General features: G+C 49.9%; 1 protein-coding gene across 4 annotated transcripts in view; it reads left to right on the top strand.

Moving 5' to 3' along the window:
* The window catches only part of ACOT11 (acyl-CoA thioesterase 11), a 45,012-nt gene that overhangs the window by 19,969 nt on the left and 2,158 nt on the right, over positions 1-22,885 (top strand). For 3 of the 4 annotated variants that reach the window (XM_025052073.1, XM_025052072.1, XM_025052074.1), the window contains 12 exons: positions 6,800-7,007; positions 7,971-8,040; positions 11,623-11,683; positions 12,724-12,822; positions 13,299-13,434; positions 15,374-15,530; positions 16,659-16,778; positions 18,210-18,354; positions 19,755-19,810; positions 20,629-20,695; positions 20,974-21,057; positions 21,727-21,860. In XM_025052073.1, the coding sequence (XP_024907841.1) occupies positions 6,812-7,007; positions 7,971-8,040; positions 11,623-11,683; positions 12,724-12,822; positions 13,299-13,434; positions 15,374-15,530; positions 16,659-16,778; positions 18,210-18,354; positions 19,755-19,810; positions 20,629-20,695; positions 20,974-21,057; positions 21,727-21,860 (1,325 nt within the window). In that variant the 5' untranslated portion in view covers positions 6,800-6,811. Of the gene's footprint in view, positions 1-6,799; positions 7,008-7,970; positions 8,041-9,128; positions 9,210-11,622; positions 11,684-12,723; positions 12,823-13,298; positions 13,435-15,373; positions 15,531-16,658; positions 16,779-18,209; positions 18,355-19,754; positions 19,811-20,628; positions 20,696-20,973; positions 21,058-21,726; positions 21,861-22,885 lie in introns of those variants that run through there. The other variant, XM_025052075.1, reaches the window with a different exon arrangement.

Consider the following 22,885-nt stretch of genomic DNA (forward strand, 5'->3'; position numbering starts at 1 on the left):
CTCTATCTGACTTATTTCACTCAGTATAATACCTTCTAGGTCCATCTATGTTGTTGCAAATGGTAAGATTTCATTTTTTTAATGGCTGAGTAGTATTCCATTTTATGTTCATACCATAACTTCTGTATCCAGTCATCTGTCGATGGGCACTTAGGTTGCTTCCATATCTTGGCTATTGTGAATAGCGCAGCTGTGAACATAGAGGTACATAGATCTTTACGAACTAGTGTTTTAGTTTTTCTTTGGGTAAATACTCAGAAGTGCAATTGTTGGGTCAAAAGGTAGTTCTATTTTTAATTTTTTGAGGAACCTCCAAACTGTTTTCCGTAGTGGCTGCACTAGTTTGCAATCCCACCAACAGTTGGAGGACTTGTTGAAAAGTTCTTGGAAGCCAAGCCCTTCATGATTGGAAAGAGTCTTGGAAACTAAAGTTAAATGCCCCATTTGACAGATAAGGCAACTGAGGCCCAGAGAGCTAATAAGAAAAGCTATCTTCCATTTTTACCATGTGCCAGGTACCATGCTAAACAGTCTGCTTCCAACATCTTTTGTTAAAAATTGACATTTACATTTATTTAGCAGACTCACCTAATGCTTATCTAAGATGTTTTTCTGAAGAATTAAAAAGTTTATCAAGGTGAAATCAAACATACAATTATCCATTTTAAAGTGTACAATTCAGTGGCCTTTTGTGCATTCACTGTGTTGTATAGCCGCCACCTCTGTCTGGTTGCAAAACGTTTCTATCCCTCCAAAGCAAAAGCAGTTTCTTCCCATTCTTCCATTCCCAGCCCTTGGCAACCACCGATCTGCTTTCTGTCTCTATGGATTTATCTATTCTGGATATTTCACATAAATGGAACCAGGAGATATGTGACCATTTGTGTCTGGCTTATTTCACTTAGCATTGTGCTTTTGAAGTTCATCCATGTTTTAGCATATATCAATACTTTATTCCTTTTTATGTCTAGTATTCTATTAAATGTATATACCACAATCTGTTTATCCATTTATCAGTTGATGGACATTTGGACTGTTTCTACCTTTTGGCTATTGTTAATTGTGCTGCTATGAACATGTGTGTTCATGTACTTGTTTGAGTACCTGTTTCCAATTCTTTCGGGTGTATACCTAGAAATGGAATTGCTGAGTCATATGGTATTTCTGTGCTCAGCTTTTTGAGGAACCATCAAACTATTTTTCAAGCATTTTACATTCCCACCAGCAATGTATGAGGGGTCCTTTTTTAAAATTAAGTTTTATGTTTTTAAATTGAGGTGTAATTAACATACAATGTTATAGTAGTTTCAGGTATGTAACATAATGAGTCAATAAGATGGCTCCTTTTTCTCCACATCCTTGCGAACACTTATTTTCCATGATTTTGATTATAGCTACCCCAAATTAACTGTTGTTTATCGTCCTCACTACAACCCAGGTTCTTTTACTTTCCTCATTTGGCAGTTGAGGAAGCTGAGGTATAGAGAGGTAACGTAACTCGCCCAGGGTCTTCTGGGGATGATGAGCTGATAAAAGTTCCAGTGTTATTAAGCTTTACAGGAAGGCCCCCATGAAGCTCTCCTTCCAAAGGTGAGATGGGGCTGGACAGAAGTTTTGTCCTTAGCTCAGAGTTTCAATTATGTCCATCCCAGCTCCCTTCCTCACCAGATTTGGGGTGCAGTGCAGTTTAGAAGGTTGGAGGTCCTCCCACCCCCGTCTCTCCATACTGAGAGAGGCCAAGAGCTGGCTGTCAGAAGGGGGAAGCCCACTGCCCGATCAGCGTGAACCAGGCCTCGGGCTCTGGACAGGGACTCTGGGCCCTGACCTCTGTTTTCCCCTTGATCACTGACTGGATGTGTGACTTGGAGTAGTTTGCTTCCCCTCTCCGAGTCTCAGATGGGAAGAATTTCTTCTATCTTCTCCATCTCCAAGGCTTATGGAAGTGCTTTAGAGATGTAAACGTGGACTTTGGCTCATGGGTCTGGGCATGTCTTAAACTCTGATTTCTCAGGTGTTCAGAAGCAATGTACCTGTTCTCAGCCTTGGTCTGCATATCAGCAAAATAAATAGAATAACAGTGCTTCACAGGGTCGATATGAGAATTATTGAAATAATACACCTGAAAGCTCCTAGCATAGAACTTGATACATACTAGGTAGTCAATAAATGTTAACTAAATGAATGGAATATAAGAGGTGCTTAAAAATATATTGGTTTAATTCTCTACCTTTCCCACTCCCAAATATTGAAAAACGTTAAGTACCAACACACCCTATAGCTAGAAGTAAAACGAAGATGTTTGTATAGGGCACTAGGGACCATTATTTATCTTCTAGAATGAAAATATGACCTAATGTTATATAACATGATCTAATGTTATATGACAATTATGAGCCTATGGAACAGCCCGCTTGTGTCTTTCTCCCAGCCCTCAGGCTAGGTTCATGGATGAGTGCTTCCACTTTTTATGTGAGTTTGGTACCTACTGCTACCCTTTTTTGCCTTGTCTACTGGGAATCTCAAGGCCAAATGAAATTCTTTATGGCAGCATCTTTGTGCGACTGGATTCCCAACATAATCACTCGTCCCTTATTTGGTTCTTTAGCTCTGTTTGCATTTTGGCTCCTGGTGCTTGTGTGTTCTGTGTGTGTGTGTGCAGTCTGCCTCAGAGCCTTTTTTGGGAAGAAAGCAGGGAATAGGGCTGAAGGAGAGTTTCGGATGTTAAAGGCACCTGCCTTGCTGGTGAGGAAACCATGGGAAGGCCATCCTGGTCTCTTTGTGGGGGCTGGAGCCACCTTTGTGGGGATAGGGCATCAGTTTAGGCAGCTCCCTCACATGGCTCAGAGCGGTCTGGCTCAGACAAACAGGCGTTTCATGGGCACTGGCTCTGAGGGTGGACCAAGGGCTGCTTCTCCCTGCCGCCTTGGGCCTGCCTTCTAGTTCCCACCCCTTTGGGAGAGGCAGGGAGGGAGAGTGGGAGGAACATGGGCTTTGCGGTCTCACACTCTGGCTTGAGTCCCTGCTCCACTTTCAATGGCTTTTTGAATTCTCGCGGAACCTCTCAAACAGGCTAACAATCTTGCCCCTTAAACGATCTTACCTCTTCACTGTGGGGTTCTGGTGAACTCATGGGTGAGAAAGAGCTACACAAAGTCCAGTGTCAATTACATTTAGGTCTTTCCCAGGTTTATTTCTATAGGGAGCCTAAACTCAGCTTTAAAATGCTAATAGTAAGTGCTCAAGAAATGTTAACCATATGGCAGGCATGTGCCAGGAGTTTTAAACACTTGATCTCATTTAATTTCATCCTTAGGAATATCCCTGGAGTTAGGTATTATAATCTGTTTTTACAGACAAGAAAACAGACCCACAGAAGTTGAGCACCTCACAGTGAAGTCACACAAGTTAGTTGTGCAACAAGATTTGAACCCAGGCCAGGTCAGTGTGAGGCTGTGGTTCAAAGTGCCTGGAAGGAGGCCAGGCAGGTCCATCCTGGCTCCTGAGCTGTCTCACCCTGGACCAGACTTTCCCTCCATGTGCCTCAGTCTCCCCGGCTGTGAGGGGTTGAGTGAAGTGGCCTCACTTCTTTTGACCAGCAGGTCTGTGACATGGCTGGCCCAGGAAGAGGGACACAGAGCCCATGGTGTAGCCAGTTGAGGCCTAGTCTGGGATTATCAAATCTGGCCAGTTCTGCTGTGGCTGGGGCCCACAGCCTGACATGGCTGCCATCTGAGAGGGCACGTCTCTGACCCCCAGATGACCTCTCCACCTTGAAGTAGGTTCTGCCCTCCCTGTAAGCTGTCTTGGCTCAGCCTGGCTGGCCACTCCAGAACCTGACTCCATCCAGGGCCTTCGTTCTCCCTATGACTGGCCCTGGGAGGAGTGGCCTGATTCCAGGGCTCCATTGGCCAAACGCTGCCTGGGCTGCACACGCCCCTGCTTCCCAAGCTGGCTGCTTGCCCACTTTTGGATGAAAAGGAGGCCTGGCCTGGCCTGGCCTAATGTGGGCAGACTGCCTTGGCGCCAAGAAAGAAGTTGGAATCTGAGAGGCTGTGTCCCAGGCCATGAGTGCTGCTCTGTCCCCTCCACTGGTGCTCTAGCTCAGGGATTATGTACCCTTCTCTTTGTGAAGTGAGTGGGGGGACAGCTACAATGGAATTTGTCCCTCAGCTTGCAGGGGATGGGGATGGGGTATGGGAGCTCAGCCCTGTTCAAAGAGCTCAGTATTTCCTGTCCGACAGGGTGACAGGGCTCCTTAGCTTCCTCACTGAAAATCTCAGCTGGGTGTGCCACAGCCCTGTAGGGTGAGACCCCAGAATCCTGGAACTGGGGCTGGGGTACCTTAGGGATCAGCAATCTCCCCCTGCCCCTGCCTACCCTGTGAGTGATAGATAAGGCTCAGGAGGAAAGGGGACTTGCTGGGGATCACATAGCACCTGAGGGACAGGGCTGGGATTCAAACTCAAGTCTCTCTCTGCTCGCCCCTCTGCAAACCTTTCATGAGGTCCTACTGTGTGCCAGGCCCTTCTAGGCATGAGCACTAGAGTAGGAGCTTCTCAAAGGGATTGGCCTGATTTATCTTTGCATTCTCAGTATATGGCCAAGGGACAATACGGAGGAAGTGCTCCATGAATGAATGAATGAATGAATGAATGAATAAATGAATAAGACAAAGATCCTGCCCCCAGGCATGTAGAATCCATTGGGAAGGTAAGGACTCCTTTTCAGAAACAGGAAATAGGAGGCTGATGGGAGTGGGGATTGACCAGGTGAGAAGCAGAGGACTGGAACTCAGGTGTCCTGACTGCTTTTTCTGTCCTCATTTTCCTCATCTGTAAAATGGGGTCAACAGTCCTTACTTTCTGCCTTCCTTGTAAGGATTCGGTGAGTCAGTAGATGTAAAAATAGGCTCGTGAAGCAGGGACATTGTGTGTGCATGTCCACAACTGCCCAGAAACCCCACACAATCCGCTCCCTTTCTTCTGCCTGCTTATTCTCTGCATCTTGCCTCCCCTATTTTCTTAAATTTCTCCAGGGCTTCTTCCTGGATTGTTCTGTGCAGAACCCTTGGCTGTGGGAGGGGATCGGGAAGAGTGTGGGTGAATGCAGTCTGCCTACCTCTTCCCTCTACTGTATCCCACACTCAGAAAGGCAGCCACCCACATTCACATTTATGCAGGCCCCCAGTGCCCACCAGGCTGGAATTGCTTTGGCAGTGGTTGCCATGGTGACAGTCCTGCTGCCTGGACTACGGCACCCTGTGAGATGCTTGCAAGAGCCTGCAAGCCTGGCAGCCTGGCAGCCTGGCAGCCTGCAAGCCTCCACCCATGCTGAGAGCTCTGAGAGTGGCTGCCCTTCTCTCTTTCCCCTTGGTGCCCAGCACTGTATCTGGTACCCAGGGGCTCTTGGGAATAAACTACCTCTCTGGGGACCCACAAGCTGTTCTGGGTCAAACAGGCCTGGCTCAAATCCCATTTCTACCACTTAGGGGTCACTGACCTTGAACAAGTCGCTTTGGTGTGTTTCGAATTTATTGAATTAGCTATGGGAGCCTCAGTAGGGGAATTAAATAAGGAGCACAGGTCCCCAGCAAGAGGGCTGTCACTGCCCTGAGCCGTCTTGGCCCACATCAGAAGGTGTGGCAGGGTCAGCATTGGGTTGTAGCAGTCTTTGCTGCTGAATCCAGGCCCAGGACCCTGGCCTCCTTTTCATCTTGGCCCCAGGAGGCCCTGCAGGTAGTATGGTATGGTGGGTAAGACTACAGACTACAGCCAGACCTCTAGGGTCGCAGCTGGGCTTTGACACTTACTGGGGCCTCAGTTTCCTCAATTGTAAAGTGAGGATAGTAATGAACCTACCTCAGGGGGTTGTTGTGTGGATAAAATTGAATCAGTACACGTAAAGTTCTTAGAAGAGTATTTGATAAGTTCTATATAAATGTTGGTGGCAACTGTTATCATCACCACAATTAGCACTGACCATGAGAACTGGAACTCACGTGCTTACGCCTCCTGTCATTTTTCTCACGCACGCGTGAGTGCCCAGTTCTTGTTCACAGTCTGATTAGGGAGAGCGGGCCAGAGAGATGGAATGGCTGGTTGGCTCCCCCTTCCCATTCCACCCCATCCAAGGGACTGCTAGGTACTTGCCACTTCTGCCTGGGGACTGAGAAAAGCTGGGCCCTAGACAGAAAATCCACCTCTAATTCATGAGTTTGAGGATTTTCTCAGCTGGTTCTCCAGCTGGCAGCTGCTGCCACCCTGGCCTGGATCACACAGCTGCTCTGTGACCGCCCAGAGCCCTCCCAGTCAGTAGAGCTAAGTGCTAAAGATAAATGAGCACCTAACAGAGGCATCATCTGAAGAGGAAAGTGTCTTTGGGGAATGAAATAGGAGCTGCTTCTTGAAACACTTTACTGGGAACCAATCCTTAGGAACGAATTCCCTGGTTAGAGAGCAGGGACTCTTTCAAGAATGAAGGTCAACGTGAGGCAAAAAACTTTAAAAACCTGGTCCACAACCTAGAGCAGGGACTGAATTCTCTGCAGGATTCCCCTCTCTTGTTCCCCTCCCTCGAGTCCAAGGTCGTGTTAACATGGAGTGGTTGGCTAAAAGGAGTCTGGGTGTAAGTTTGTCCCCTGGAGTCTGAGCCATGGGCTGGAGGGTGGTGATCACTTTTGGAGTTGGGGTCTGGGAAGAGGTAGCTCTGGGGTGCTTTCTGTTCTCCCTCTAGCCCTCAGGTCTCAGGAATGGGCAGAACGAGGGGACGAGCTGACCTCCCTGTCCCCACCTCTCCCCAGGGCTTTGCCTCTATGTTCTCGAGCCGCCAGTCCCGAAAGTCAGCTTCACGTGCAGAAGACGACAGTGCCATGGCAGATGGTGAAGGGTACCGGAACCCGACGGAGGTGCAGATGAGCCAGCTGGTCCTGCCCTACCACACCAACCAGCGTGGTGAGCTGAGTGTGGGGCAGCTGCTGAAGTGGATTGACACCACGGCCTGCCTGTCCGGTGAGACTGTGCTTGGCATAGCCGTCCTCCCACTGCTGGCCCCATACACTCGATTTTCCTAGATGGTCACTGTTCCCATGAGTGACACACTTGTGCCTCATCCTGGCCTTTGCTAATGCTGGTCCACCTGCCTGAAATGCCCTCTCCAATTTCTCCATGCTCAACATTGGCCCACCTTCCCCCTCAAACCTCTCAAGTCTGAGTGTCCTTAGGTCTCTGTACCGACACAGCATGGCCTTAAATGTGGCTGCTCCAAGAATGGCTTGAGAGTGCTGTGAGCCAAGATCATGCTGTCCGCCTTGAGGAGCTCCCTACACTGAGCTGAGTTGAGTGGAGCTGAATTGAACTCATTTCATTCCTTTCAGTGTTCCAGTATTTTCCAATCCATAGGGAACTCACAGTCTTAGAGCAGGGAGAGACAAACAGGTGACCCAGCTGCTCCCCCCACAACACTGTTTCATGGGGACTGGTAAAGGGAGGTGAAAATGAGTCTGTGGAAGAACAGACGAGAGACCTTGACCCAGCCCTGGGGGCAGAGAAGGGATTCTAGAGAGACAAAGTCATGTGAACAGAGGCAAGCAAGCAAAGGAGGGTGAAGTTGACTGGGCAGAGATTGGGCACTCTAGAAGGCTGGGAGGTAGAATAGCATGGCTTGATCATTCGTTCATTCAACAGCCACTTATTGAGTGTCTGCTACGTGCGAGGCACTGTTCTGGGACTGGGGCAGGCAGAGATTCTTGCTCTCAAGTAACTTGCAATTGAAGAGAAGGGAGAGACACTAGACAGACAACACCCAGATATATAAAACAGGGTGTAGGAACCATGGTAAAAAAATAAAGAAAGAAAGAAGGGTGGGAATGCTAGTGAAAAGGCATGGCCTTAGCTCGGGAACACTGACATCTGATCAGAGGCCTGCGTGAAATGCGAGGCTACTAACGCATGGCTTTCTTCTCCTGATGCCAGCGGAGAGGCATGCTGGCTGTCCCTGCGTCACAGCCTCCATGGATGATATCTATTTTGAGCACACCATTAGGTAAGTCGCCCCTCCTGACTCTCAGTCCTTCTGGGCTCCCCATCACGAACCCAGGTCCTACCTCCTGTCACCTGCCTGGAACCTGACTCAACTGACCAAGGTCCTTTGCAGATGGAGTAGGGGAAGCTTCTGGAGAGAAATGACCTGTCTGCAGTGTCTCTGAGACAGTGGTGGGCTGGGAGCTGGCCCACTGCTAGGTACTGTCAGGGTGGGGCCAAGGAAATTGCTTTAGATTTGGAGTTGGGTGTTGTTGAGGTGCATCATGGGGTGCTGCATGACTTTGGGGAAGTCAGTCTCTTTCTCTGGGCCTCAGTTTTATTATCTGCAAAATGGAAGGGATTAGACTCAATTGGTGAATGCCTTTTTGAGCTAGGACATTCTCTGTGGGTCACTGGACTCTAGGGAGGTCCCTAGACAAGGTACCTTGGCAAAACCCAAGCCAGAAGCTTGGGTCATTCAATCTCTGCTCACATACTTCCAGGAATGAGGAGCTCACTACCTTGAGACGAGCTGTAGGGGCTGTGTACAGTGCTCTTGTCTCTGGGCCTGCTCCCAAACTTGCCATTAGTGCCCAGGATGTCAAGTGCCAAGGGCTTATTCAGAACTTCCTGGTAGTGAGTGTCATGGTTAAGGAAAAAGTTTGGCCAGTTCTGTATTCATTTATTCAGTCATTCATCACTACTTGGCACCTATTTCAGACCAGGGCCCATCCTGGGTTTGTGGTACACAGAGTCAACTGGAGCATACGGTCCTGGGCCCCAGCAACTCCTATGCTGCAGGGAGGCAGATATAGAAACATAATTTCAATTCAAAGGGATAAGTTCTGCGCTAATAATGATTTCTGACATATAGGTGCTTTGTAATGCTTTTTCTAAATAGCTTCTATTTTATAATAGTTTTGATTTACAAAAAAACTTGTAGATAGTACAGAGAGTTCTCACATCCAAATCCTTTATTAACATCTTACATTCCTGTGGCAACTTTGTCACAATTAATGAACTGATATTGATGCATTATTTTAATGCCTTATTATTTAATTCTCAAAACAAGGCTATGAGGTTCTGGCTGTTTTTATCTTCATTTTACAGATGAAGAAACTGAGGCACGGGGAAGTGAAGTAACTTACTTAAGGTCATACAGCTAGTGGAGAACCCCGGATATACTAACAGGCATGCAGTCTGGTCCCAGAGCCCTCGTTCTTAACCAACGGACTATATTTTCTCTATGGCTGGGGGCGGGTGTAGTGGTACAGAAGGTAGTCAAGGGGGACTTCCTGGAGGTGGTGTTTGAGCTGGCTCCAGTCTTGTCAGTGTTGTAGGTAATGACACTTTAAAGAACAACAGAGCTATTCTGGGTGAGCTCTGGGTCTCTGCTGCCAACACAGAGGCACTTGGAGGAGCTAGGGTCAGAAAGGACTGGCAGGGGGCTGCATGCATGAAGGATGGACCTGCTGCAGAACCTAGTAGCGTGAAGGTGAGTCTGGGCAGAGGACAGTGTGGGTGGAAGGGAAAGCTGGAGAGGATCCTGGGAAGGAAGACAAACTGGGGAGCAGTCTAGAGCGTGGTTGGTGGCCAGGAAAGGCCTGGCAGCACCTGAGGAAAGCTGGGGAAGGTTTTTTTGGTTTGTTTTTGCTTTTGCCTTTTGAACATATTTCAAAATGTATCTCTAAGGGATAAGAACTCTTTTCAAACTTAACCTCAGGGCCATTACCACACCTAAACAAAATTAACAATAATTCTCACGAATCATCTAATATCAACACCCAAATATCAACAAGTCTCATGCATTTGTTTCTATTTTGTTTTGCCTCATAGTTTTTGTTGTTCAAGTCAGTATGCAAATAAGGTTGCAATTGGTTGTTATGTCTCTCGAGTCTTTTCTTTTTTTTAAAATCTATAGTTACTATACCTCCTCCCTACACTCTCTCCCCTCACTATCTCTCTCTCTCCCTCCTCCTCCTTTGCCTTCCTCTTTTCCTTGAAATTTATTTGTTGAGGAAACCTGGCCATTTAATCTCTAGAGTTCTTCCTTCTCTGGGTTTTACTGTTAGCATCAGTGTGGCGTAATTTAACATAGTCTTCCTGTCCCCTGAGAGTAAATTGGTCCTGGTGAAGGGCTTGAACAAGGGTCAGATTTATTTATGGGAGCTGCCTTTCTGTGATGTGAACACCTGGAGGGGTCTTTGGGAGCTAGGGGGTTCAGGGGGTCCCCAAGGAGGCTGGGCAGTGACCCTGGGGAAGGAGCCAGTTTTGGCCTGAGCTGTGAGGTGGAAGACAGTCAGGAAGGAAGAGAAGCTCAGGAGTCCAAAATGGTGTCTGCTTGGCTTTTTGGGAAGCTAGAGAGGAGGAGGGGTTGGGGGGAAAGGTTTGTTTTTTAACACCACAGAAAATAAACTTCTATTTTTATTTTGAGAATCACAAAAGTTTTCTTTTATAACTTTTTTTTATCATGAAAACTTTCAAAATTCTAGAAAAGTTGAATAGTGCAATGATGACCATCACTGAAATTCAATAATTAACGTTTTGCTAAATTTGCTCTATCTATATGTAGGTAAACAAATACATATACTTCTCTCTCCTTTTTCTCTCTCTCTCTTTGCTGAAATAATTTGCAGACACCATGATACTTCATTCTTCTACACGTCAGCATGCATCTCCTAAAAATGACAGTCCTCTAGCTGACTGTTTGACTTGCTAAAAAAATGAACAGAAATGAACAAGTCAGAACACGGCAGGCTAAGTGGCTCCCCCAAGGGTTCTGATTGTTCATCTGGACGTGAGAATCGTTCTGGACAGGCTACAGCTGGAAGGGGCGAGGCCAGCGCAGTCAACAGAATCAGTCTAGAAACCTGGCTTTGTCACTTTTTAGCTGGGTGACCTTGGGTAAATGGCTTACCCTCTCTGATACTCAATCTCCCCCTAAACCTACCTGCCAAGCTTGTTGGGAGGCTTAAATGATGTAGTACACAGTGTCTGGCACATATTAGGTATTTAAAAAATGTTTTAATTTCCCTTCCTACCTTCTGCTTATAGCCCCTTGCACTTAGCAGGCATTCAATTACTGTGGAATGCATTAATTCAATAGGCCACTGCTTGTGGAGGACCTGCCCTGTGCCCTGTGCCCTGTGCTAGGCCTTGAAGTCAGTGGTGATCCTTGCTTGCCCCATTGGAGCTTAAGGATTGTAAGGGAGACAGAGGCTAATCTGCTGGAAGAAGTGTTAGGAGGCTGAACCTTACAGGGCTACAAGAGGGCAGGGTGGGCTTCCCTGAGGAGGGGACCGTTGAGTTGAAAGCAGAAAGATGCTGGAGCATTCATTAGACATGGGGTAGCAGGGGAGAGGGGGCAGAAGAATGAAATCGGGCCACTTCTCTCAGCTACAGCTGCTCCTTCTGTTAAAGGAGTGCTAATACTATCTTGCCAGCTTGGTTTGAGGGCTCCGATAACATCACAGATGTGAATATGCTCTGTAAGCCATGACATTCTCCTGCCAGTTCCCCTCAGCAGAGGCCCTGCAAGTATCTGGGCTTCCTGACCCTCCCTCTTTCCCCTCTGGAAGGCTCACCTCCTGCTTTTCTCTCCCAGTGTTGGACACGTGGTGAATATCAAGGCCAAGGTGAACCGGGCTTTCAACTCCAGCATGGAGGTGTGTGTGTGGGAGGGCACTATCTGATGGGGGGAGGTGAGTGGGTGCTGGGTGGGTTTTCTACCTCTTCTCCATTCTTAGCCCCCAGCCCAGGCACACCCATGCTCACAGAACCCTGGTTGAGGCAGCAGAGTTCTGAAACAGCCGGCAGGACTGGGAGGATCCTAAGGCTCTTCCTGTCCAACACCTCATAACACAGAAGGGAAAACTGAGGCCCGGGGGCGGGGGAAGGGACTTGCTCCAGTTCACTAAGCCCCATAGGCCCCCCCACCCCCATGTGGGACTTGACTTCCAGACTTCTGGATCTTCACGCTTAGCCTCAGACCCTCTCTTCAGCAGCCGGGCGGTTGCAAAAATGCAGGGAAGACGGCCACTGTGCCTGACCTTGGAGGCAGCAGGGCTGGAGCAGGGAGAGCCCTGGGCTTTGGTCCTTTAGCTTACCTCCAGCAGTCTCTGTCTCTCCATCTGTAAAATGGGAGCATGATTCCTATGCTGCAGGGTTGTTGAAAGACTCTTTGGTCATGCGCAGGGCTCTGTGAGAGACTATTTCTCACCCATGGATGTCAGACCCAGGCTGCTTCACCCAGCTGGGCCAGTAGTTATTGAGGGACCACTGAGGCTGGGATAGCAGAGTACTGACTGTGTATCTGGGCACCCCATAAATGCCCAGGTACTCCCTAGGTGCCCTCCATCATGCCTGTCCTTTCAATTTAGCCAACATTTCACTTAAAGCTTTTTCATAGACAGTCTCATTTTAATCCTCTTAATAGCTATGCTAGGATAGGTATGTTCATCTCCATTTTACAAATGAGGAAACTGAGGCCCAGAGAAGGGAAGTGACTTGCCCAAAGTTTCCCAGGGAGCTAGGGCCAGAATCAGAACATATTCTAGATCTCTAGCCTCCCAGACTTGGTGGATGATACAGAAATAGCAGAGGCCAGGCCTAAGGTGGGACTTCCTGTCTCATTGGGCCATGGGACCTCAGGTTGGTGAGCTCTTTTTCTTCCCTCCTCACTCCTCTACCTGCTCTTCCTCTCCAGGTGGGCATCCAGGTGGCCTCTGAGGATCTGTGCTCTGAGAAGCAGTGGAGTGTGTGCAAGGCCTTGGCCACCTTTGTAGCTCACCGGGAGTTTTCCAAGGTAAGTGTCTACACCTGGCTGTTCGGTGCTGCTGGGCCACCTGGGCCTGTCTTGGCAGGCTTGGACCAAGGCAGTTAGGCTGCGGGTTGGCGGAGGGGTGAAGGTAGGAGAGTGGCAGGGAATCCACATCCCCCAGAGTAAGGCCCACCCACTTCTGGGATCTGATGCCAGGCGCCCTCCCTCTCTCTTTTTTCCCACCTCTCCCTGTGCCTCTCACCCAGGATTCTTTGGGTCTCAGCATTCCTTTTCAGGTCACTGCAGTGACCCCTCTGCCCATCCTCTGCTTTTGCCAAGAAGGGGGACTGGGGACATTTGGAGGATGAACATGGTGTGTCAGTCAACATGGAGACAGGAAGAGAGGGACAAAGAAGGATAAAGACTTATAAATATCCAGCAGCCCCAGGCACGAGATGGCTGCTGGGGGCATAGGCCTTGGTGCTATCTCAGGGACACCCCGCGCTCTACCCTGTTCACAGGTGAAGCTGAAGCAGACCATACCAAGGACGGAGGAGGAGAAGACTGAGCACAGTGTGGCAGCGGAGCGCCGGCGCATGCGGCTTGTCTACGCAGACACCATCAAGGACCTCTTGGCCAACTGTGCCGTTCAGGATGGTGAGCGGCTGGGCATGAGCAGGGAGGCTGGCACCCTGCATGTCTCCCTCTGCCCTGGGCCCCCTCTGAGCAGGAGGAAGGAAGTCCCCTTGGGATGTCCATCCACTGGAGGCCTCAGGCCTGGCTAGCCCTCTTGCCTCAAGGTCTCTTTCAGGGAAAGGGGAGTGTTTGGGCCTCCCGCCCAGCTCCCAGAAGCCTTGAGGATGAAATTAGGACACACGGAAAATGCTTTGACAGCTACAAAATGCGTTTAGGTCTCTGGGATTCAAGGTATTTGGGAAGGTAGTATTGAATTTGGCCTTGAAGACACTAGGATTTTTTAAAAGCATATAGATAAGTAGGCAGAAGATAAGATAGATAGATAAATGATAGATAGATAGATAGATAGATAGATAGATAGATAGATAGATAGATAGAAAGATGATAGATAGAGATAGGTGTAGGTTTAGTTGTAGATATAGGTACAGGCATGGAGATAGAGAGGAAGTAGAAAGCAAGACTCCTAGCCCCACCCTTCAGAAGCACCTATTGTGCTTCATTTTTGGACATCTTTGAAAGTAGTCCTTGCATATTTTTAGCAGTGTGTATTATTTAGCCCCTCTCTTTTGCTTAAAAGGGAACATACACTACATACTGTTCTGTATCTCGCTTCTTTCCCCTTAAAAGTGCATCTTAGAGATTGTTCTATACCAGCACACTCGGATCTACTGTGGACTGGTAGGATTTTGACAGGTGGAGGATGAAGAAAGATATTGCTGACAGGGCACAGGCTAGGCAAGGGCCCACAGGGGTGACCTTGGATTTGCTCACTGATCCCTAGAAAGTTAGGATGTAAAGTCTTCTTTGAAACCTGAAGGAGGAAATTTTAAGACAAATCAGAGCTAGTTCAGCTGCCCAGAGTGGAGAGGGAGCAGGTGGAACTAGCTAACTCCAGTAAAAGTGGTGGGCTGTTCTCCAAATTCTGTGTGTCCTATTGACGCTGGACCTTGGGGCTGTGGCTGGGCAGGCCCAGCTCTTCCAATCACTGTCGAGGCCCCTGGAGCCGTCCATCTCACTGCAGCCCTCCCAAATCCCTTCTGTCCTGACAGTCCTTCTGCTCAAAGTCAGTTCAGGGGCCCTAGCCTGGCATCTAGGGGATGATTGCTCAGCCTCATCTGGTGCTGTCCCTTACTTGCTCTCAGCTCCTGCTAAGCCAAGGCCTGGTTGCTCCTGTGACTTTCCTGCCATCCTTCCTCCAGACCTTGGCTCAGGCCCCTAACAGCCCCTCCTTTCTGCCTATGGCATCTCTGAGCAGTCTGCAAGCCAAGCAAAATGTTGCCTTTTGATGTGTCTTCCCTGGCGAGGTCTTTCTCCCTGGGAGATGAGAGATGCTTGGCACCTCCTTGGGTTGGGTGGGGCATGTTAGTATCTGCTTTCCTGACCCCCAGGCCCTGCCCACCTCCTGGCCTCTCCTCTGAGGATGTCCTCATGCCAATGCCCTGAGGGACGGGGCATGTCAGAGCAGGGGGAGGGAAGAACTATCCTTTTTGAGAGTGTGCTTACTGAGTTTGGCACCAGCAATCTAGAACTGCGATCACATTTCATCTTTACGGTCCTAGTGAGTCGGTTTTGACGTCTGCCCTTTACAGATGAGGAAACTGAGGTTCAGAGAGGTTACTTGACTCGTACAAGGGCATACGGCCCGTGTGGGGTGGAGCAGAGGTTCAGACTCACGTGTGTCTTGTCTCAAAGCTGTTGTCCCTTGCTCCTTGCCAGTCTCATCTCTCTCATCCGGTTTCCTTCCATTCTTCATCCAGGTCCAGCACACTTGGTACTGAGTAAATAAAAGAATATGGGTGGGGTGGAGTGGTGGTGGTGGGTCCCAGGCTGCCCATGAAAGTGTCTGCCCTTGGGAACCTTCTCACCTCCCCTTGCCCTTCCTTTGCCCCTCCCTGGTCAGATCTGGAAAGCAGAGACTGCAGCCGCATGGTGCCAGCCGAGAAGACTCGGGTGGAGAGTGTGAAATTGGTCCTGCCTCCCCACGCCAATCACCAGGGCAATACCTTTGGGGGCCAGATCATGGCCTGGATGGAGAATGTGGCCACCATTGCAGCCAGGTGAGAGGAGAGTGTGCTGCCTCAGTTTCCCCTCTTTGCTCTCCTCCTTCCCTTAGCCAGCTCCCTCTGGGGAGAAACCCAGGCTTGGTGTTGGTATTCAAGGCTTCAGAAGCTTGGCTGTTCTGGTAAGGTAACCTGGGACGTTTAGACTCAGAGAACCAGAGAGCATGATTTTCCATTCTTTCCTCAGCTTAGAAAGCCCTCCAGGGCTCCCAGCTCCTGTCTGGGAAATGCCAAGCCCCTGGGTCTGGCACCAGGGCCTCCCCTTGACCTGGCCCTGTTGGCTCTCTTCCTTTTTCTTACACTCTCTGCAAATTAAGTCATTTGCCCTTCCCCTTTCCATCTTCCACAAAGCCTTTCTGACCTTTCCCTTCTCCCTAGAGGTGAAAATAATTCCTTCTTCTATAACCTCTGTGCCTGTCTGGGCTCGTTCTACCCTGAATATCGGGGCATTTTTTATAATTATGATAACTGATATTCACTAACTGACGCTCTCATAACTAGGACTTTGTGCTTGCTGTTCTCTCTGCCAAGAGTCCTCTTCCCAACCCACACCCTCCTTGGGCAAATTCTTCCTCACCCTTCAGAGCTGGGCTGCAATGGCTCCTCCTCTGTGTTTAATGGGTGGGACACAATGTGTAGGCAATGCCCTTTTGGACAGCCCAGGCTGAGTGCCATAAGGTCACAAAGGAATCAGAGCCCATATAGTCAAGGATGCCTTCCTGGAGGAAGAGCACTTCAGTTGGGCCTTGAACAACAAATAGCTTTGGGTAAGGGCAGGGCTTCCAGGTAGTAGGAACAGCGGGTGCTAAGATATAAAGGTTGGAGGGAAAACGGGAAAGGGATTTACCTCAAGCCCTGCACTAGGCTTTCTCCTGTCACCTGAAACTCAGCTGCTCTTTGGCCATGCACTTAAACCTCAGTATTCTAAGCTGTGAAATGGGACTTTAGTTCTGTTCCTCTGGGCAGAACTGTCACCGGGTTGGATGGGAGTAGGTGTGCCAGAGGGTGGTGCGTGTGGTTTTGGCTGGGTCTGGAAATGCGGGCTGGGGAGGAGGCTGCCTCGAGACAGTGGCCGAAGCACTGGGGGCATTTATCTCGTTTCCCTCAACCCCTGGCCTCCTCCAGCCGGCTATGTCGTGCCCACCCTACGCTGAAGGCCATTGAGATGTTCCACTTCCGTGGCCCATCCCAGGTTGGGGACCGCCTCGTGCTCAAGGCCATTGTGAACAACGCCTTCAAGCATAGGTAAGGGATGGGATGTGGGGGACTGCCCCCTTTCCCCAGCCCCAGGGCTGAGGGCTCTTTCTGACTAGAGAAGGGACCCTATGGCAAAGCTGCCAGGAACCCTTCGCCCTGCAAAGGAGGTCTAAACCCTGCCCTGCTGCCGGGTCCCTTCACAGTCACCAGGAGTCAGCTCGGATGTTCCCTCCTCTGGGCACCCCCAGCTCTGTGCTTCCTGCTATTTTGGATCACGCCATGTGTTCAGTGTGTCTCTCCCAGCTCTTGCTTCTGGGCCTGCCACAGTGTGGATGCTCAGATCACAGGGCCACCTCTTGCCAGCTCTGTCATTATCAAACCCTTTCCCACCCTTTTCCTAAAACAACACTTAGTTCCGGAAGCCCTTACCTTTGGAACAAATCCTGATGCTGACTCCCAAGAAAGGTTACTTTAAATACCTATCCTTTCTGGTGATTTCAAAAATTGTGGTGTAGTTGTTAAAAAAAGAAGGATCTGGAGCCAGGCTGCCTGGGTTTAAGTCTGGCCCACCTCTTATCAGCTGTGTGACTTCGGGCAAGTTACTTAATCCCTCTGAGCCTCAGCTCTTTCACCTGTAAAGTGAGGCTTATCACAACCATCTTATAGTTGTAAGGATTCGATGGATGGAGTGTTACTAGTAGAATGCCGGAGAAAATGGTCCGCGAAGGTCAACCATTACTGCTGCTATCGTTGTTGTTGTTGTTGTTGTTGTTGTTGTTATTCACAGTCTGACCAGCACACACTCTGCTGCTGTGCAGGGCAAAAACCCTGAACTAGGAGCTGCAAGGCCTTGTTTCTGATTCAGAGTCTCTTCCTGACCGTTGTGTGACCTTGGGCAAGTTATTGCCCTCTTCTACGTCTTGGTGTCTCCATCGTGTAACGTTCACATTCTGGGATCATAGACCTTCTTAAATGAGGGGGATGGTGGTGGCTGCTATTTTATAATTAATAAAGACAGCCAGATACACAGAAACAGCCACCACCGAGCTGTCAGGATCACAGCTGTCGGAGCGCTGATGAAAGTGTGTATAATGGACACTTTTTCTCATAAGGCTTTGCACCTCCACCTCCTTGCTTATATCCTTCCATAACATATTTTCATTTTCAGAACATGTTATCATTACATATTTTATATATGTTTGTTGCCCCATCCCCCAGCTGTTATCCCACAAGGATATGGACCAGACAGGCTTATTTGTTTCTGTGTCCCCAGGGACTGGCATAGGGCTGGGCATGCAGTAGGTGCTCTGTAAACACTAAGGAAAGGGAACAGCTCTGAGTTTCCTGCCAGTGGGACTCTGATCCACTGCTGGGGGCACTGCAGGGGCGTGCGTGCATGCGTGTGCATGCACGTGCTAGAGAGGGGGCATGGCCTCGGGAAGGTCTGTGCCACATGAGAGCAGCCCTCCCTCCCCTCAGCATGGAGGTGGGCGTGTGCGTGGAGGCCTACCGCCAGGAGGCCGAGAACCGCCGAAGGCACATCAACAGCGCCTTCATGACCTTTGTGGTCCTGGATGCAGATGACCAGCCCCAGTTGCTGCCCTGGATCCGGCCCCAGCCTGGGGTGAGTAGGGGCAGGACCCTACCCCACTGCCAGCTCTCCTCCCTCTCTGCCCCAGGGGAGGGCCTGCCAGCCCCTGACAGGCCCGGGAGTGATGGGCCCAGCCCTGTCCCTCTGCTGGGGCACAGCCAACACTGAGTGTCCTGGTATGACCCCGCCCCCAACCCAGGGATGCCCCTTATGCCAGGTAAGCACTTTGTTCTGACTGACAGAGTTTGGACCATGTATGTGAGCCTGGCTCATAGGGTAGAAACAGGCATTCAAGGGCTGGCAGAGTTGGCTTTGGAGTCACATATGGGTTGGAACCACCTCTGCCACGTTCTGGCAAGTACTCTCTGTGAGCTCTCAGTCCCCATCTGTAAAGTGGGCATATCTGCAGTCCCTGCCTGACAGGGCTTTTGCACGTGTCTATGGGTCACTGACTGCGCCTGGCTAAGGCCTGCAGGTGCTCAGGAGGCAGTGAGTGTTATGACAATGATGACGGGAGAACGAGGAGCACGGGGAGGAGAGCCGGGGCCTGGGTTCAAAGGCCGTCCCTTAAAAGATGCTCCTCGTGCCTCCCATGAGCCAGGCCTTGGCTTGCTTCCGAGGGGCTAGGGAGTGACCTTGGAGAGGCAGTTCCCTCTCTCTGGGAAGGTCCCTGCCCTGCCTGCCACCTCACGAGGTCGAGCACAGGCTGTGAAAACCCCTCGCTCTGGAGCTGGGTGTTGGGCAGTCAAGAGTGGGTGATGAGTGGTGAGTGGGGAGCCTGGCGTATAGTCCCCAAGGCCCTTCATGCCTTTGCCATTTAATGCTCACAAGTAGGGAGACATTAGAAGTAGTGGTTAAGAGGATGGGCTCTGAGTTAGGCCATCAGGGTTCTGATCCTGGCTTCACTCCCACCCCTGCGACCTTGGGGAAGCCACTTAAACTTTTAGTGCCTCAGTTTCCTCCTTTATAAAATGGGGATTGTACTAGTCCCAACCTTAGAGGGTTGCCGTGAGGCCTAGATGAAATTTTGCATGGAAAGCGCTTAAAAGAGTGCCTGGTATATAGCAAGCACTTAATAAATGTGGGTTCTTATTAGCATTGTAAGTACCCTTAGGATCCGCTTCTAAAGAGGAGGAAACTGAGGCTCGGTAAGGGCAGGTGGTGTTCCCAGAGTCCCTCAGAGAGTCTGAGGGGAAGCTGGGGCTGGAGCTCAGTGACCTAACACTTTCCTGTCCAGGTTGCTCTGCCTCTGGCTGGCCCAGAGACCTGAACTCTACTTTAGGGCTGCAGGGTCTCCTTAGGCCCTTGTGGGGGTTGTGTGTGTGTGTGTGTGTGTGTGTGTGTGTGTGTGTGTGTGTGTGTGATAGAATAGGAGTGGGGGACAAGTTGGTTGTCCTGTCTGCACCACAGTCTGTCCCTGCTTCTCTCCCCAGGATGGCGAGCGGCGGTACCGAGAGGCCAGTGCCAGGAAGAAGATCCGCCTGGACAGGCAAGTTGGGGCTGGGCAGTAGGAGGAGACATGGGGTTCAAGGCTGTCCACCTGCTCTCCTGGTCTCAGGGACTTGCATTTCTTTGGTGCTGCCCCTGTGCTGGGCATCAGTTGGGCCCTTTACATCCATCTAGCCTCATTCCACAGTGGTCTTACTGTCCCATTGTACAGATGAGGGCACTGAGGACAAAGGGATTAGGTGGCCATGGGCACACAGATAGGAATGATTGGCAGGGTGAGAATTTGAACCTGGCCGGATCTGGCCAATTTTAAGTCTTGTGTTCCTTCCATTAAGTCTGATGCCTGTTTGGCAGATGAGGAAAGAAAGGCCTGGGGAGGAGAAGATGCAAACCCAGGTGTGAATGACTGCTAAGGAAGCACTTTACAAACTTGAAAGAGCTGTGAACACACTGGGAATCACCACCACTATCCATTATTAAAAGTGTGATTTACATTGCATTTACCATATGCTGAGCACTGTTCTCCTCATGGTGACCCTACTAGGCAGCTGTGACTACTGATCCCATTTCATAGATGAGGACACTGAGGCATAAGCGTGAAGTCTCTTTAGCTCAGCAAGGGTGTGGAGCACTGAGTCTTTACCCAGCACCCTTAACCTCCCGGCCCATCCTGCCTTTGACTGAGTTCGTATGTTCCTGCTGCTGTGTTCTGTGTACCCATCTAGTCTCCTGGTCAGACAGGAGTCTCCCGTCTGCTGGGCTGAGTGCAGGGCCTGGCACACAGTGGGCCTGCAGTAAAGTCTGTCCAAAGAGATGGGCTCCCAAGGGACCAAGGTTGTCATCTTCCTTCTCTCCTAGGAAGTATATTGTGTCTTGTAAGCAGGCAGAGATGCCCCTCTCTGTCCCCTGGGACCCTAGCAATCAGGTAAGACACTCTGCTCTGAGGGGAAAGTCCTCGGGCCCACCAGGGCCACTCCCAACCTTCCCCTGTTGTTGGAGTGGGTTTGGAGGTAGGCCTGAAGGGGACAGGCCAGAGAGGAGAAGCAGCTTGTCCAGGGTCACTGGGCGTGTCTGGCCAGGCCTGGGCCTCCTTCCCCAAAGCCCAGTACCCACCCTCCTTCATGATCTAAGTTCCTCTCCCCAACCCCAGTGTGGCCTCAGTGGAAGCGGAGAAGGTGAGGCTTCTCTGTGTGCCCTATCCAGGTGTACCTGAGCTACAACAACGTCTCCTCCCTGAAGATGCTTGTGGCCAAAGACAACTGGGTGCTGTCCTCAGAGATCAACCAGGTAGCTGATCACCCACCCACCATTTCTCCTCCGAGCAACCAGAGGTGACTGACTGCAAGCAACAGAAACTCTCAAACCACTGGTGTCAAAAGGGGGATTTCTTAAAAGGAACGGATAAGGTCATGAAACTGACCCCGTTATAGAAACATAGAGCCCACAGGGCCTAGAGCAGAGAATTCTCTCCTGCTTTTCCACCTCCTTGCCCGCATCTCTCATCTCTACTGCTCTCTGCCCAGCTGCTTCCTTCCTCTCTCTCTGCTCCTTCTACTGCTTCTACTGTGAGTCACTGCCAGGATGGGAGGCCAGTGAACAAGCATGGGCTGAGGGAAGACCAGCTCTGCCACTCTTGTCTGGGAGGGGTCGCTTCCCCACCCGTGACGTTATGGGGTTGGATGGGTGCTTGGCTCTGAGGATCCATTTCATTGTTGCCTCCATCACTGCTTAAGACACCATCCTGTCCACTTGTGCTGAATGCTCTCAGCCATTTTCATAGGGATGAGACCGAGGCTCAGAGAGGTTGCGTTGCTTGTTCATACTGACACAGTGAGTCAGTGGGAGCCCTGAGCTTCCAACCCTGGCCTCCAGCATCCCAGTCAGCCCACCCCACTACCTAGCATAGTCTGAGTAGGGGCTACAGGAATAAGGCCGCCCTTATTCTCTCCCACATAGGTCCGCCTGTACACTCTGGAGGATGACAAGTACCTGTCCTTCCACATGGAGATGTTGGTGCATGTGGATACAGCCCAGGCCTTTCTGCTGCTCTCAGACCTGCGTCGGAGGCCTGAGTGGGATAAGCATTACCGGTGAGGGCCAGGGCACAGGTTTGGGAGGGTCCCTTCTCAGGCCTGGTGGGGAGGGTGGGCCTTCAGGTGTCCTCCTGCTGAGCCATCCCTCATTATGCTCAGCCCCTGCCGATCTTTAGCCAGGGGTGGGGTGGGGGACTGTAGTTACATGATAGGTGGGGGTCAAGGTCAGGGGTATTCTGAGCCTTTAGGGAAGGGACTGATCCCAGATTTGGAGTTGAAGACCTGGTCCTATTTCTGGCCCAACTAGCTGTTGACTTTGAGCAAGTCACTTCCTTTCCGGGCCTTAGTTTTCCTCCTCTTAAAATGGGTATTTGAGGGATGGGTCATGGAATGGAATTGCATTCAGGGATAGATCAGTGATTTTCAATCTGTGTTCAAAGGAGTTTCAGGAACTAAGGGTGGAGGTTGGAAGGCTGAAGGAAGGGGTGGGACCCCCTCCTAATTCAGGCCAACTAACGGCCAGTTTGCTGAATTTACCAAGTTTGCCAGTTCTTATAGATATGTACACGAATATGTTCTTTTTGAATGCAGTGAATGACTGAATATAAATGTTATTCTTATGAACACATTTGTTCCCCAAATTTATTGATTCTTCATATGACTATCTTCTTGCATTTAGTAAAGTAAGATAAATATGTTCTTTGGAAAACAGCCAAAATTTCAGTGTTTAATATGAGAATGTTAAGTTGGAATTGATATTTTAAAAAATCTCTTTGAAATTATTGTTATACCAACATGCTACTTGATCATTTCTCCAATGGCTTATTACAAAAAGCCTATATTCCTGAGTTTATCCATAAGGAGGACCTGTGCATTTGGAAATTCATATTCAGCACAACTAGTGCATCATCACACCTGTGCGGGGTATGTGCACCTGCACAGACATGTAGACACACATGTGTCTGTATGCATGGTAGTGTCTGAGCACATGTCTGTGATGGAAGTATGCCCACAAGTGTGTCTGTCTGCATTTGCCTGTGTACATATTTCTGTGCTCCTGTGTGTGTGTGTGTGTGTGTGTG

The sequence above is a fragment of the Pteropus alecto genome, unplaced genomic scaffold, assembly GCF_000325575.1.
Source record: "Pteropus alecto unplaced genomic scaffold, ASM32557v1 scaffold25, whole genome shotgun sequence".
Taxonomy (NCBI): domain Eukaryota; kingdom Metazoa; phylum Chordata; class Mammalia; order Chiroptera; family Pteropodidae; genus Pteropus; species Pteropus alecto.